The 14,189-nt window shown below is 45.7% G+C and overlaps 3 protein-coding genes across 4 annotated transcripts in view; 2 read left to right on the plus strand and 1 right to left on the minus strand.

Annotated features, from left to right (window-relative positions):
* LOC103614725 (proto-oncogene Mas) overlaps nt 1–14,189 on the minus strand; it is a 30,489-nt gene that overhangs the window by 9,552 nt on the left and 6,748 nt on the right. The window lies entirely within an intron of this gene.
* Nucleotides 1,940–3,527, plus strand: LOC103614694 (olfactory receptor 4D5). The gene has a single exon (XM_008632669.2). It carries the CDS (start codon nt 2,281–2,283, stop codon nt 3,205–3,207), a length of 927 nt encoding a protein of 308 aa, XP_008630891.1. The 5' UTR covers nt 1,940–2,280; the 3' UTR covers nt 3,208–3,527.
* On the plus strand, nt 8,700–9,680 carry LOC103614727 (olfactory receptor 1361). The gene has a single exon (XM_008632704.1). It carries the CDS (start codon nt 8,700–8,702, stop codon nt 9,678–9,680), a length of 981 nt encoding a protein of 326 aa, XP_008630926.1.

Here is a 14,189-nt window from a genome sequence, read left to right on the forward strand (position 1 = left end):
AAGAGTGTCACTTTGCCAAGAATTCTTACAAGAATTTCATACCTGAGCTCAAAAGTTGCCTCTGGGCTTTGCAGTGTCAGTAAAAATATGTGGTGAGCAAGGAAAGCTCACCACAAACCTTTGTACATTTTTTTGTGTGAAGTGATTTCATGTGTTGCCTCTTGTTTTAAATTTGTAAGTCAAGTGTCTAAGGGATAACATCTGTGATATTTTTGGTTTGTGCTGTCAACGTGTAAGTTAATAAGAAATAAAATTGCAGATGAGAAATATTGGCTTAGGACAGAAAGCAAAATTTATATCCATTTATATGAATTTATATAAATGTCCTATGTAAGAGACATTTTTACTCCTGACATCTCTCTCCAGAGACTACACTAACAACTATCCAGAGAACAATTTTAGCTCCTTGCCCACTGATGATTTCTGACAAAACTCCCTTTGCCTCTGGGATCTCATTACTCCTGATAGTCTTGCGCTTCTGCTGGGTGATTTACTTGAACTATTTCTGCTACAGAAATAATTGTACTTGCAGAAGCTCCTGGAGGTTGGTTTTTTTTGCAGAATGGGAAATACAGAAGGTTGGGCTGTTCTTTTCAGGGCTCAGAGTTGGCAGAGATACAGAGCTGTTTTCACAACTTCTGAGCAGCAACTTGCAGAGAGTTTCTGATGGAACTGAGAGGTTCTGATGGAACCCCCTGAAGTGGTTTGGGGAGGCCGTCAGAGGAGCAACAGCAAGTGAACTCTCTGTGGAAGTGTCCTGGGATTGTTCCTTTGTTTTGCTCAGGCCGCACTGAAATCCTGCCTTTGCAAAGCAGCATTGCTGGTGAGTGACTTTTGTGAGGTCTATTTTACGATTTAGGAAAGAAAAATTTAAAAATCAGTTACAGATTAAGAATCCCAGAATGGTTTGGGTTGGAAGGGACCTTAAAGCTCATCTTGTTCTGACCCCCCCTGCCATGGGCAGGTCCACAGGCCAGGTTGCTCCAATCCCTGTCCAGCTTGGTCTTGAGCACTTCCAGGGATATCCCACACTAGTGATTCTTGTGCTCTGCATGAGAATGCTGCAAAGGTGCATTTGTGGGTGTTTGTCAGTAAAGGAGGGTCACCAACAGCTCATTCACTACCCCAGTGTCACTACAGGTGTATTTATGGGGTGTTCCACACCACATCCAGGACCTGAATATTATTTCCACCACCCTCCTCAGATAAATAACCAGAGCTTGTTATTACACGTCAGTGACACAATCTGGCTTGGGTATCACCGTTACTCCTTCAAGGAAGCATTGCCTTTAAATTGAAATTGTCCCAAAAGACAGATCCTAAAGCAACTTTATTTAATGCTGTTGGCATCGTAGGTACCCGGTTTCTCACTTGTAACCTCCTTCTCTCTGAGTTATAAACTCCTCAGCAGAAATGAGAATTTCCTTGTGGGATTCTAAAAGGAAATGTGCATTCCTCTGCTGTCCCACTTTCACCTCCGCAGGCCAGAGTGTATTTGTCTACTGAAGAACTTTAAAAATCCCTTTAAAAAATAAAGAGGTGGAGAAACTGTGCAGGGCTTTGCAGCTTCTGCTGTGTTAGAAACCCCAATTTTTTTCAGTGAGGAACCTCCCAGACCTGGTTTCTGTGCATGTCTTCCCAGTTTCAGAGTGGACAAGCTAACTGGAGAGCCATTTCCTCAATTTAGAGGAGTGCTATTAAGGATCAGAACATGGAACAGCTCATGCTTGAGAATGGCAGCATTTGCTTCCATGCTGGCACTTCAAATTCCAGTAGGAAAAAGGACAGCACAGCATTTTTCCAGCATTCATGGCTCTTGGTATCTGACAGCAGGATGTGCTGGAATCACCATTCCTGGAGGGATTTAAAAGCTGTTTGGATGTGGCATGGTTTGGGGACATGGTTTAGTGGAGGGCTTGGCAGTGCTGGGGGCATGACTGGACTCAATGCTCTTAGAGGGCTTTTCCAACCTCAACAATTCCATGATTCTGTGATTTCTCCTTGACAGAATGGAAGCACACCAACTACAATGCAGGAAAATAGTGGTCAGAGTGAGTTGAGTGGAGAAGGTCAATGTGGAGGGCCCAGAGACCTGAATAGGGCCAGAAGAGGTGGGGGTGAGTGCAAACTCTGCCTTCTGTCATTTATGACATGACACTGGGCTTTCTGCAGCAGCAAATGCATCCTGCTCACACCATCCATGAGCCTTGGAGCTGGAGCACATTCCCTTCTCTTCCTGGCCAGGCCCACACATGTGCCATGGGAGCCTGAGCTGCAGCAATGGCACAGGGCAACTTCTCCCGGGTGACTGAATTCATCCTTCTGGGGCTCTCTGACACCCAGGAGCTGCAATTCCTCTTCTTCACCCTTTTCCTCCTGGCCTACACCATGGTCCTGCTGGGCAACCTCCTCATCATCGTGACAGTCAGGACTGACCCCAAGCTCTCCTCGCCCATGTACTTCCTCCTCTGCCACCTGTCCTTCATCGATATCTGCTACACCTCTGTCACTGCCCCCAGGGTGCTGGTGGCCCTGCTCTCGGGGCACAAGGCCATTGCCTTTGAGGGCTGCATGGCCCAGCTGTTTTTCCTGCACTTTGTGGGTTCCTCAGAGATGTTCCTCCTGACGGTGATGGCATTCGACCGCTACACGGCCATCTGCAGGCCCCTGCAATACACGGCCATCATGGCCCGCAGGGCCTGCTGGGCCCTGGTAGCTGCCTGCTGGGCTGGGGGCTTTATCCACTCCATTATCCAGACTCTGCTCGTGCTCCAGCTGCCCTTCTGCGGCCCCAACATGATCCACAGCTACTTCTGTGACGTGCTGCCCGTCGTCCAACTGGCCTGCACCAACACCGCCCTCACCGAGTGGCTCATGGCCTCCAACAGTGGCCTCATATCTCTGGGCTGCTTCCTGGTGCTGGTGGCCTCCTATGTGCTCATCCTGGCCAAGGTGCGGGGCCACCTCTCCCAGGGGCACTGGAAGGCGTTGTCCACCTGTGCCTCACACCTGATGGTTGTCACCCTGGTCTTCGTGCCCTGTATCTTCACCTACCTGCGGCCTGCTGGGACCTTGCCCTCCAACAAGTACGTCTGTGTCATCTACACAACCTTCTCGCCCATGATGAACCCCCTCATCTACACCCTGAGGAGCAACGAGGTGAAGGAATCCATGTGGAGACTGTGGAAGCTCTGCAGAGCCTTCTGAGACAAGCTGGGTTGGCAGAACCCTGGAGTTACACCCTGGAGTTACACCTGGAGTCACATTTCTACTCTACTCCAACACACTAATGACTTAGTGGCTAAAGCCTACAGACTTCAAATTATGTATAAATATATTTATATACACATATAACTGTTAATATTAAAAATATTAAAAATCCATGCTGAAGACCCCAAACTTCCTAAACACTTTCACTCGTGTGGGATCATAATTTTCAAATAAATAAATGAATCCAGGACGAGGCTTGTCTCCCTCTCTGATGTGCTTTTCCTGTGCTGCAGCAGCAGATGGCAGAAGCACATGCATTAAGTGTCCCCAAATTCACCCACCAACACCAGAAGGTAGAGACAGTACTGATTTTGCTTGTAGGGTTTTCTTTAGACATATAAGAATATTTTTACTCATAATTCTCTCACAGAAGCGAATTATTAAAATCATACGAGGCACAATATATAGAGGAAGGAGAGAGAGGGGAAGGGACTTTGGACAAGGGCCTGCAATGACAGGACAAGGGGAAATGGCTTCACACTGACACAGGGGGGGGTTAGATGGGATATTGGGAAGAAATCCTTCCCTGTGAGGGTGGGCAGGCCCTGGCACAGGGTGCCCAGAGAAGCTGTGGCTGCTCCATCCCTGGCAGTGTTCAAGGCCAGGCTGGACAGAGCTTGGAGCAACCTGGGCTGGTGGAAGGTGTCCCTGTCCATGGCAGGGGAGTTGGAATGGGATTGTCTATAAGGTCCCGTCCAACCCAAAATGCCTCTATGTGGGCAGCAGTTACATCACCAAATCCATCAGGGATAGAAGTTCAGTGGCTGCCATGAGAGGAACACCATCCATTTCTTTGTGCTAGAATGATTTAGGATTGGATTCATCCCTCCTAAATAAAATCATGGAATCACTGAGGTTGGAAAAGCCCTCTAAGATCATCAAGTCCAATCATTTCCCAGCACTGCCAAGGCCACCACTAACCCATGTCCCCAAGTGCCACATCCACATGGCTTTTAAACCCCTTCAGGGTTAGTGACTCCACCACTGCCCTGGGCAGCCTGTTCCAGGGCTGGAAAACCCTTTCCATGCAGGAATTTTTCCTAATACCCAATTTAAATTGCTGCACAGGAAGTGGGAGGATTTCTACTTTCCCTGTCTCTTTGTGCTGTCTTAAATTAGCCCTCACTCCCACACCTGTAGGAAGAGGAGGATCAGAACCATCAGTGAGTCATTGATCCTCCTGGTTAAGAGAGATTTCCAAATCTTGGTGCAAGTTAAATTTGTTTTCAATTGGTGAATTTCCAACCAGAATCATCATTGGATCATCACAGAATGGCTTGGGTTGGAAGAGAAGTATTTTTTAGTATTAGAGAGAAATGTTGAAAAATAAATGTCCTCTAGGTCGATTTAAGGGAAATTTCAATTGAGAAGAATAAAAATGTACCACTATGATAATTTTAAAAAATATTTTGATAAAGCTTTTATAAATATTTTATTCATAAACCAATGCAAGGCAAATTGGAGCTGTGGTCCAGTTATTTTGCTGGTGTCAATTTGTTCACCAGGTATAAATGTGGGGCATCAACAGTGAATTGACTTCAAATAATAGCTCCAATTTTGATAAAACAAACTAAAATTCCATATTTTGGGGAGCTGGTCTCTCAATACAAGGGGCTTAGAGCAACCTGATCCAGTGGAAGGTGTCTCTGCCTGTGGCAGGGGGCTGGAATGGGATGAACTTTGAAGTCCCTTCTGACCCAAACCATTCTATGAAGACAAACAATTTAATAGAATTGATTTTTCTCCCCAGGAAACATCTTGGGATGACTTTAACAAGGCCTCAGAAGATGCTGTTAAAAAGTTGGTGCCTGACAAATTGCAAAAGTGCAGCTTTGGCAGCTGAGTTTGTCCCCGTCTGTAAATTGGCTCCAGCGCGCACCATTAAAATCCCGAGTTCTTTCTCTCCTGGAAATTATCAGCTCTCTGAGCTCACCCTCAGATTTATTGCCCTCACCTAGAGGACAGTGAAAAATGGCCTCAAAGGGAAAAACAATCCTTGGAGAACTGGCAGGATCTCTACAAAGCTTTTGTCAAATCCCAGGAAACTTGAACAGAGCCCAGACTAATCAATTTTGTTTAAAGACTGTGGGACTGAAACACAAATGGACATCAGAGAAAAGGGAGCATTTTCAGCAGACTCTAATCAGTCTGGGCTCATCGTAAGCATTCCTAGATGGAAATCTCAAACATTGACAAAGCTGGGCAGTCCCAGAAGTGATCAAAATCAAATCACTTTGGTTGTGCTACACTGGGGATGGCAGGAAGGGGTGGGCAACAGGGCAAGAGGGGTCTAATACAGCACATCATCAATTAGTGCACATCTGGATTCTGCAAATCGAGGGGGTTTTGTGGTGTTGTTTCTTTTGGGGTGGTTTTTTTTAATGACTTTTTATAATAAAATACAATGCAACATAATTTTTATTTATTTACCCCGAGGCAGAACACTTATCTCAAAGTCTATTCTGTGTTTCTACTTCAAATAACCCTGCTAAGATTATCCCTGCAAATACATAACTTAGATGTAGGGTTGAGAGCCAACAGCCCAAAACCAGTCCTGGATGACTGGCACCTTGATGGGGCCAGTGCATCCCACCCCAAAAGAAGCACTTTAGATTTATGAGAAGAACAGAATCACAGAATGGTTCCGGTCAGAAGGGAGAGGTGAGGGATGGGTCTCTGTCGTATCTCTTTCTGGCATCTAGGTTTATTACAAAATTCCTTATTGCAAAATTCCTTATTCCTTATTGTAAGGGAAGAGTGATGCTTCATGGTCCTTGGGCTAACTGCAGCACAACAGGGAAAGGACTGGACCATGGGGATTTATTCCAGCCACAGCTCTGCATTCCCGTGGCAGGATAGGCCTGTGCTGTGTGACCTTTGGGGAATCCCAGTTTATAGAGTCCTGGAATGGTTTGAGTTGGAATGGACCTTAAAGTTCATCTTGTTCCACCCCTGCTGTGGGCAGGGACATCTTCCACTGGCCCAGGGTGCCCCAAGCCCCATCCAGCCTGGCCTTGGACACTGCCAGGGATGGGCCAGCCACAGCTTCTCTGGGAAACTGTGCCAGGGCCTCCCTACCCTCACAGGGAAGAATTTCTTCATCATATCCAATCTCAATCCCTCATCTTTTAGTTTAAAACCATTTCCTCTTGTCTTACCAGTGTTTGCCCATGTAAGACGCAGAATCCTTAATTTTCCAGGAGTCACACCCTGCAAGCACAGCAAACAGGCTGGAAGAATGATTGACAGCCAGAGTCATCCATGTGAACAGTGCAGAATTTATGGTCAGGTAGTGCTGGAATAGGAACAGGCCTGTTCCCAGTCCTGGACATCACATGGGAAGTGGCACTCCCATAAATCACATGTGGATGCTTAATGGAACCAGAGGGGAGCCCCATCCAGCCTGGCCTTGGACACTGCCAGGGATGGGGCAGCCACAGCTTCTCTGGGAAACTGTGCCAGGGCCTCCCTACCCTCACAGGGAAGAATTTCTTCATCATATCCAATCTCAATCCCTCATCTTTTAGTTTAAAACCATTTCCTCTTGTCTTACCAGTGTTTGCCCATGTAAGACGCAGAATCCTTAATTTTCCAGGAGTCACACCCTGCAAGCACAGCAAACAGGCTGGAAGAATGATTGACAGCCAGAGTCATCCATGTGAACAGTGCAGAATTTATGGTCAGGTAGTGCTGGAATAGGAACAGGCCTGTTCCCAGTCCTGGACATCACATGGGAAGCGGCACTCCCATAAATCACATGTGGATGCTTAATGGAACCAGAGGGGAATTTTTGTTGCCTCTTCAAAGTAGTGCTGGTAATTTTGGTTCCTTCGATTTCCAGCCCCCTTTGGCAAGATTCTGAAAAACCCCTCATACATGCAATTAAGGGAACATCCAAAAAAGCTTCAGAGACGCTCGTCCCCAGACACTCCCTCATATTTATAAAACCTCATTAAAGAAGAGAGGTGTCTACTCCTGCAGCCAAGCCAGCCCTTGTGCCAGTGCTGGTGTGAATATTGCAACGCTGCTGTATTGAGATTCGTCTCTTCCTTAAGAGTGAAATCATTTTTATGTCACATGTAGAAAGAAGAAAAAGGATTATTTTGTTCCCTGGAGATACAGACAACTATAAATCATCTGTAATTAATTCTGTGTAGCAGTGAGTATTTCTGTGTTGTTGCTGTGCTATTTCACCTGAATGAGCTCCCCATTTTATGAACAAGTGATGTCCCTTTTATTTCAGCTGAGTTAAATATTTCTTACGTAGTTTAAGACCTGACTTTGCTTCCTCTCAAGTTTCTGGGAGAACATGAGACCACAGAGGAGCCTGGCTCAGATGAAAAATATTTCATCAATCTATTTATCTCTGCACCTCTTACAAACGAGAATGTGGTACAATATTCCCGCCATCTCAAAATCAATCCAAAAGTCTCCCAAAAAGGAACCATTTGGACTGAACTTTGTCTTCCCTCCCTGTAGGGCTGGTATGTAAATCCTTACTGTAAACACTGAGCTACATTCCAGGGAGTAACGCAGGGTAAATGGAAAGATCCTTTAATCCCAAGTTTGGACTTCTTTGAATTGGGGAAAAGGGATGGAGGAAAGTCCAGATAGAAGCTAAAAGTACTAATACTAATATGGAGTAAAATTTACAGAAAAAAGTGGGAAGTCACTTACTGAATACCAAATTATATCATTTTCTTTTTTTATGATAGAATCATAGAATGCTTTGGGTTGGAAGGAGAAGTCACTAACTGAATACCAAATTATATCCTTTTTTTTTTAATGATAGAATCATAGAATGCTTTGGGTTGGAAGGAACCTTAAAGCTCAGCTCATTCCAACCCTCTGCCATGGGCAGGGACACCTTCCACTAGACCAGGTTGCTCCAAGCCCCATCCAAAAACTGAAAAAACACCCCCAAAATGCATCTGTCCGCTGATTACCAGGGATTTAATTCTTCTTTGGCAGCATCACTCCCTTTAAAAATAAGTTTTAGCTTCAGTTACTAATCTAGACTCTTTTAGTGATATTCTTAATACTAAATAATTTATGTTGAAAGGAATTCTGCCCCATTCCCCTTGCTCAGAAAACTTTCAAAGCCCTGTTGTTTTGCCTGGGGCTGTGTCTCAAGCTGGACACCACAGGGAAGGTAACTTCAACTTTCAGCTCTTCAGTCTGAGGTGGCAACTTGCAAAAAGTAACATTTTCAATTAATCCCTGGGAAGTTTAATACCTACATTTTGCCTTTTGTATTAGGGATATGTGGGTAAAATTTAGATTTTGAGCGTGGCTTGGAAATGGTTTTGAACTTCAAAAGGGACAAAAAAAACCCCTCACAGTCTTTAGAATGGGGGTGAAATTGTGATTAAGTTACACCTTCTTTATTCCAGGGAAACCTCTGCCTCATTCCCACAACGAGAGATAAGATGCAGAGGGTCAACCTCTCAACGGTATCTGAATTTGTTTTCGTGGGCCTCTCTGATGCTCCTGAAATCCATTTGCTTCTCTTTGTGCTGTTTCTGATCATTTATTTGGCCACCATGGCAGGCAACATCATGCTCCTCGTCGCCATTAGCACCAACTCCCACCTGCACAGCCCCATGTACTTCTTCCTCAGCAACTTATCCCTGCTGGATCTCTTATGCCCCACCATCACCGTGCCCAAGATGCTGGGAGCCTTGCTGCTGGAGCACAAAGAGATTTCCTTCTCTGGCTGCCTGCTCCAGCACTTTTTCCTCATTGCTGTGGTGGGCACGGAGATTTTCCTCCTGACCGTGATGGCCTACGACCGCTACATGGCCGTGTGCCACCCCCTGAGGTACCCGAGCATTGTGAGCACAAAGCTCTGCGCTCAGCTGGCTGTGGGCACCTGGGCAGTAGGTCTTTTGAACTCCCTGCTGCACACCTCTCTGGTTTTCACGCTCTCTTTTTGTGGTCCTAACAAAATCCAGCAGTATTACTGTGACATTCCTCCCGTGCTGGCCCTCTCCTGCTCATCTACCCGCAGCAGGGAGTTGGTGATCCTGGTGGTGGCCGGGGTGCTGGGGAGCAGCGCCTGTGTGGTCACTGTGGTCTCTTACATCTATATCCTCCTGGAAATCCTGTCCAGGAACTCCCCCGGGATCTGGCAAAAGGCTTTCTCCACCTGTGGTTCTCACCTGACCGTAGTCTGCCTTTTCTACGGGACCACCATCTGCACCTACGTCCGCCCTTCCTTCACCTATTCCCCGCCTCGGGACAGGGTCGTTTCCATGCTCTATGGAATGCTCACCCCGCTCCTAAATCCCATCATCTACAGCCTGAGGAACAAAGAGGTGAAACGTGCCCTCAGAAGAGTGATCAGCCGGGTGAGAAGTGCTTTAACGAGGGAAGAAAACCTCGCCCAGTCTCCACAATCAGCTGGGTAGAAACTGCAGCTTGTGACTGATCTTCTCTAACTTTCAGACATCTGAAAATTAGATGCTGGAACCCAAATTCGTTTTTTCTGGGCTGAAAACTCTTTCTCTGGGCTGAAAACTCCTTCTCTTGGCTCCCTCTGCAGTTAGAAGGGAGAGCTGTGCACTTCCAGAATTGCATGGCACAGCTTTGGGCCATTTTCACAGGAGGAGAAAAGTCCATCTGGGAATGCTGTTCTCCACTGAGCACTGAGGAATCTTAGGTGAGAGCAGGCAGGTGTTGGATGCATCTTTTAGGGCAGGAATTCTGGGAATTGGTACTCAGGCACACTTAGATACACCGTACTAAAGCAGTTTATATCCCTTTCAAAATTAAACTCCAAATATATTAAATTATGTTTTATGGATCAGCCCTGAAATCTCTCTCCTCTCTCCCTCTCCTTGCTGAGTGTCTGATGTTTGCTGGAATCTCCAGAGTTCCATCTCTGGAGCCATGTTTGCCACTACGTTTTTTCTTTTTCCCATTTTTCCCTCCTTGCTGCATCAAATCCTAATGGAAAGAGAGGTGATGCTGCTTCCTGCAGCTCACCTGTCTCTTCACCACCTCTCTTCTCTGTAGAGAAATAATAAGTCATCCTGCAAAAATGCTGAGATTATCCTCACTTGGTTGACCCCAAAAATTTCTGATTGGATACGTTTAATAAAATCTCTATTATTTAACTACAAGTGTCTCTGGATTTTTAAATGCTTTCATTTTCTGATGAGACCTTGTATCAATTGTAGCCTTAAGGTGTCTGAAATGCAGGAAAAATCGTCAGTGGGAGCGAGATTGCAACTGGGAGCAGGATATTTATGAAGCATTTCATCTGCCAAAAAAAAATCCTTGTTCCAGCTCTTCCAGGGCTCTGAACAGCAGCACAGCCAGGGCACAGCAGTTGGATTTGTCTTTAGCCACAACTTTACTCCTGACTAGAACCCCTGGAATCTGGTCATCACCGGCCATGCCTGTTGATGGCCCCCTTGAGATGTCCCAGGCACTTCCACAAGGTTCTGAGGGACTTCTGCCAGCCACAAGTTGTTGCCCAGGGGCAGCTGCTGGTGCTGCTGGTGAAGGATAATGATGAAGGATCAATTATCCTTCAAACTCCTGCCATAACTTCTGCACCAACCAAGTGGAGGACTGGAGAGGTGTTGGCCAAGCCATGAACTCTCCAACTGAGGTGTGGAGAAGTTGTGACAAACTGAACTGCTTTGGAAGTTTTCATTTCCTTTAACAAGGAGGAAAGTTTCCCTCTCCTCAGTGCCTGTGAAGCTGACCCCTGGGGCTTGTTAGAAGGATGAGGGAGGTCTACCAGGAGCTTCCTAAGAAGGTTTTAAGACCATTATAGGCTTCCTCAGGATGCCCAAAAGGGCTTGTTAAGATGAAGGGCCTTGGGTGGCTGCTCCCTGCAGGACTGAAGAACTCTCCTCTTTCCAGAGGTGATGGAATCTAAATGCAGCTGGGCAGACAGATGCCTAAAGATGGGTGTCAGCTTGTGTGCAATTCCAAGCCCTGGATGCCTTTTAAAAGAGGCATCTGAATTCCAAGGTACCAAACTAGAGCCTGATTCCCAAAGTGCGTCCAGATGGGAGATGTTGATGCCTCTCCTGGCTTGTGAAAGTGGAAAAGTTGGATTATCAAGTCTAATTCTGCTACAGTTCCCTCCCTCTCCACCCACCAGAGCTTGTGTTCCCAAAAACAGCCGCTGTAAGGAGCTGTTTGCTGCCAGTGGACAAAACAATGCTCACAGCAAAAGCTGGGATAGAGTTCTTGGGAAACTTAGCGAGGAATATGTTCCTTCTTTTCTCCTTCCTTCCCAGAGAAGCTGTGGCTGCCTCATCCCTGGAAGTGTTCCAGGCCAGGCTGGATGGGACATGGAGCAACCTGGTCTGGTGGGAAGTGTCCATTAGAGGTTCACTCTTTATCATCAGCTGTAACCCCTTCCTGGATGCAGGTGCTAATCCCTAAATATTCCTCAAAAGCGAGACATCCTCTTTCATTTTCCTCATCCCCAGTAGCCTCTAACACTAGAAAGAGACAGCTGTGATTTTCTTTGGCAGCACTGGAAAAATTTAGCAGGGAAGGATCGTAATACACTCACCCCATTTCTGATCCTCTTTCCCTGAGTGTCTATTTTTGGCTGCTCTCAGAAATCAATACCCCTGGACTGGCTCACCACCACAGAGCTCCTCTCATATTCCTAGAAGTGGAGCTGCCCTGTTGGAACGGGGGGTGGGAGTACAGACAGCACTAAATAAATCGAGGCAAAATACCTTGTACCACTGAAATTCCCAGGTGAGTGATCCTCTGTGCATTCACACCTTGCTTTTGCCACTGAAAATCAGATTTCACCTATTGTTTGGCTAATCTCATGTAAATAGTGAGGGAACATTTTTATTTATCTATTCCTAAATAGAAAGAATTCCTGAAATTCTTGATGTGCCTCCAAAAAAAAAGCTATTTTTTTCCTTAAGAAAAATCCAACTATACTATTAATGTGTGGATTGTTTTACTTGCAACGAAACCAGGGAAGATTTTCCCCTCTCTTTTTGGTTTTTTTTTGTTTTGTATGATGCTGCCAGATATGAAAATATGCAACATAAAAGAGGTTGTGAATTATTTCTTTTTCTCCTCTAAAATTAGCACCCACTTCTGAAATTCAGGTTGGGCTACGGTTCTGGCTTTAAAATTCCCAAGACTTTGGGAATCAAAAAAAGGTGCATTCGGTGTGTCAGTGCTACTTTCTCCTCCCTTTCCTCCATATTTTTTAATTCTTATACAAAAGATGGATTCATAGAATCAAGGCTCCTTGTGAAGAGACTTTGTCCTCTCTGTGGCCATGCTTTAAACACTTGGCTTTAAACGACTTTAAGCTCAAGGAGGGAAGGATTAGATTGGATATTGGGAAGAAATTTAACCCTTTGGGGGTGGTAAAAATCTGGTTGTTTATTAATCCCATTTTAGTCAGATTTGTATTATCTCACTCAGGGGTAACTACCTAAAATTTTGGAATTTATGCTGCTCATCCAGGCTTCCTTTGTCTGCCCTGCTGAGAATTTATCTTGGCATCAGCAGAAATGTGTATTAACTTTTGCAAAGTTAGGGTTAAATTATGTGCTTTTTCTTGGAAGGTTAAATTAATGCCCAGAATTCCTTTTTTAAGCAGACTGAGCCCAATTCAAATTCAAGTTTCCGGTAAAAAAGAAGCGTGAGGGAAATTGCTTGGAAAATCTAAAGATATTTGGGGGTGGAATGTTTAAAAGCAATGTTCATGGCTTGCTTTTCATCAGCTGCTTAAGAATTAATCAGCCTCAGGAAAGTAAACGCACAAAATATTTGTGAGAAATCCCAGAATCAGATGCGGCATTTAATTTTAAACTTGGAAAACTAAAAGCTTTTGTACAGGGAAAATACTCCCCTTGTTTGGCAGCCAGCTCTGCCATGCCCTCTACAGAGAAAGGATTATAATTTTTATATATTTTATCATATTTTTATGGCCTGTTCTGCTCTCACCAGTCATCTTTCAGGCCTGTTCTCATCCTGCTTTCTTGACAATTTCACCACTTTCATATATTTTCCCATTATCTCTTTTTGCCTCTAGACCACAAGCCCTTGTTCCCCTTCCCACAACATAAATTAGGTTTTTCTTTCTGCTTAATTTTGTTATGAAATGCTTGTTGGTGGTTATGGGGCTGGCAGTGTTACAAAACACACACATTGATATCGAGTTTGGCTTGCCCTGGGCTTCTTTTTCTTTTCTCTCACATATCCAAAGAACCCACAACTGACAAACTGGGAGAGCTGGGAATGTCCAGCCTGGAGAAGGAAAGGCTCCAGGGAAACCTTAGAGCTCCTTCCATTCAAAGGGGCTCAGGGAGAGCTGGAAATGGATTTTGGACAAGGGCCTCGAGTGACAGGACGAGAGGGAGTGATTTTAAATTGGCAGAGTGTGGGTTTAGATGGGATATTGGGAAGAAATTATTCCCTGTGAGGGTAACGAGGCACTGGAATGGATTTCCCCAGAGAAGCTGTGGCTGCCCCATCCCTGGAAGTGTTCCAGGCCAGGTTGGACGGGGCTCGGAGCAACCTGGGATAGTGGAAAGCGTCTCCTCCCATGGAATATGATGGTCTTTAAGGTCCCTTCCGACCCAAACCAGTCTGTGATTCTGTTGATAATCAGGATTTTTTACAACGCTGGAAACGGTGAATTCTCAGAGGAAGCAAATGTTGTGTGTGTGCCTGTTCCTTATAAAACTGAAGACGCAATTTGACGCTTCTCTTGCAACATCCTGCGTTTGGCACAGGTTCCACTGAGATTATTTCAATGTGCCCTCCTCTTTACACAGCCCAGGGCACCGCCCTCCCTCATTCCCCCGCCTCAGGGGGCTTGGAAGGGAACAGCGCCCCCACGGCCATGACACCCGCCCGCGCCTCCCGTGACGTCATCCCCCGCGACACCGATGCCCCATCCCCGCAGCGCC

The sequence above is a fragment of the Corvus brachyrhynchos genome, unplaced genomic scaffold (genome assembly GCF_000691975.1).
Source record: "Corvus brachyrhynchos isolate BGI_N302 unplaced genomic scaffold, ASM69197v1 scaffold315, whole genome shotgun sequence".
NCBI lineage: Eukaryota > Metazoa > Chordata > Aves > Passeriformes > Corvidae > Corvus > Corvus brachyrhynchos.

Coding starts and splice junctions, on each gene's coding strand:
- LOC103614727 (XM_008632704.1), top strand. CDS start 8,700: ATGCAGAGGGTCAACCTCTCAACGGTATCTGAATTTGTTTTCGTGGGC.
- LOC103614694 (XM_008632669.2), top strand. CDS start 2,281: ATGGCACAGGGCAACTTCTCCCGGGTGACTGAATTCATCCTTCTGGGG.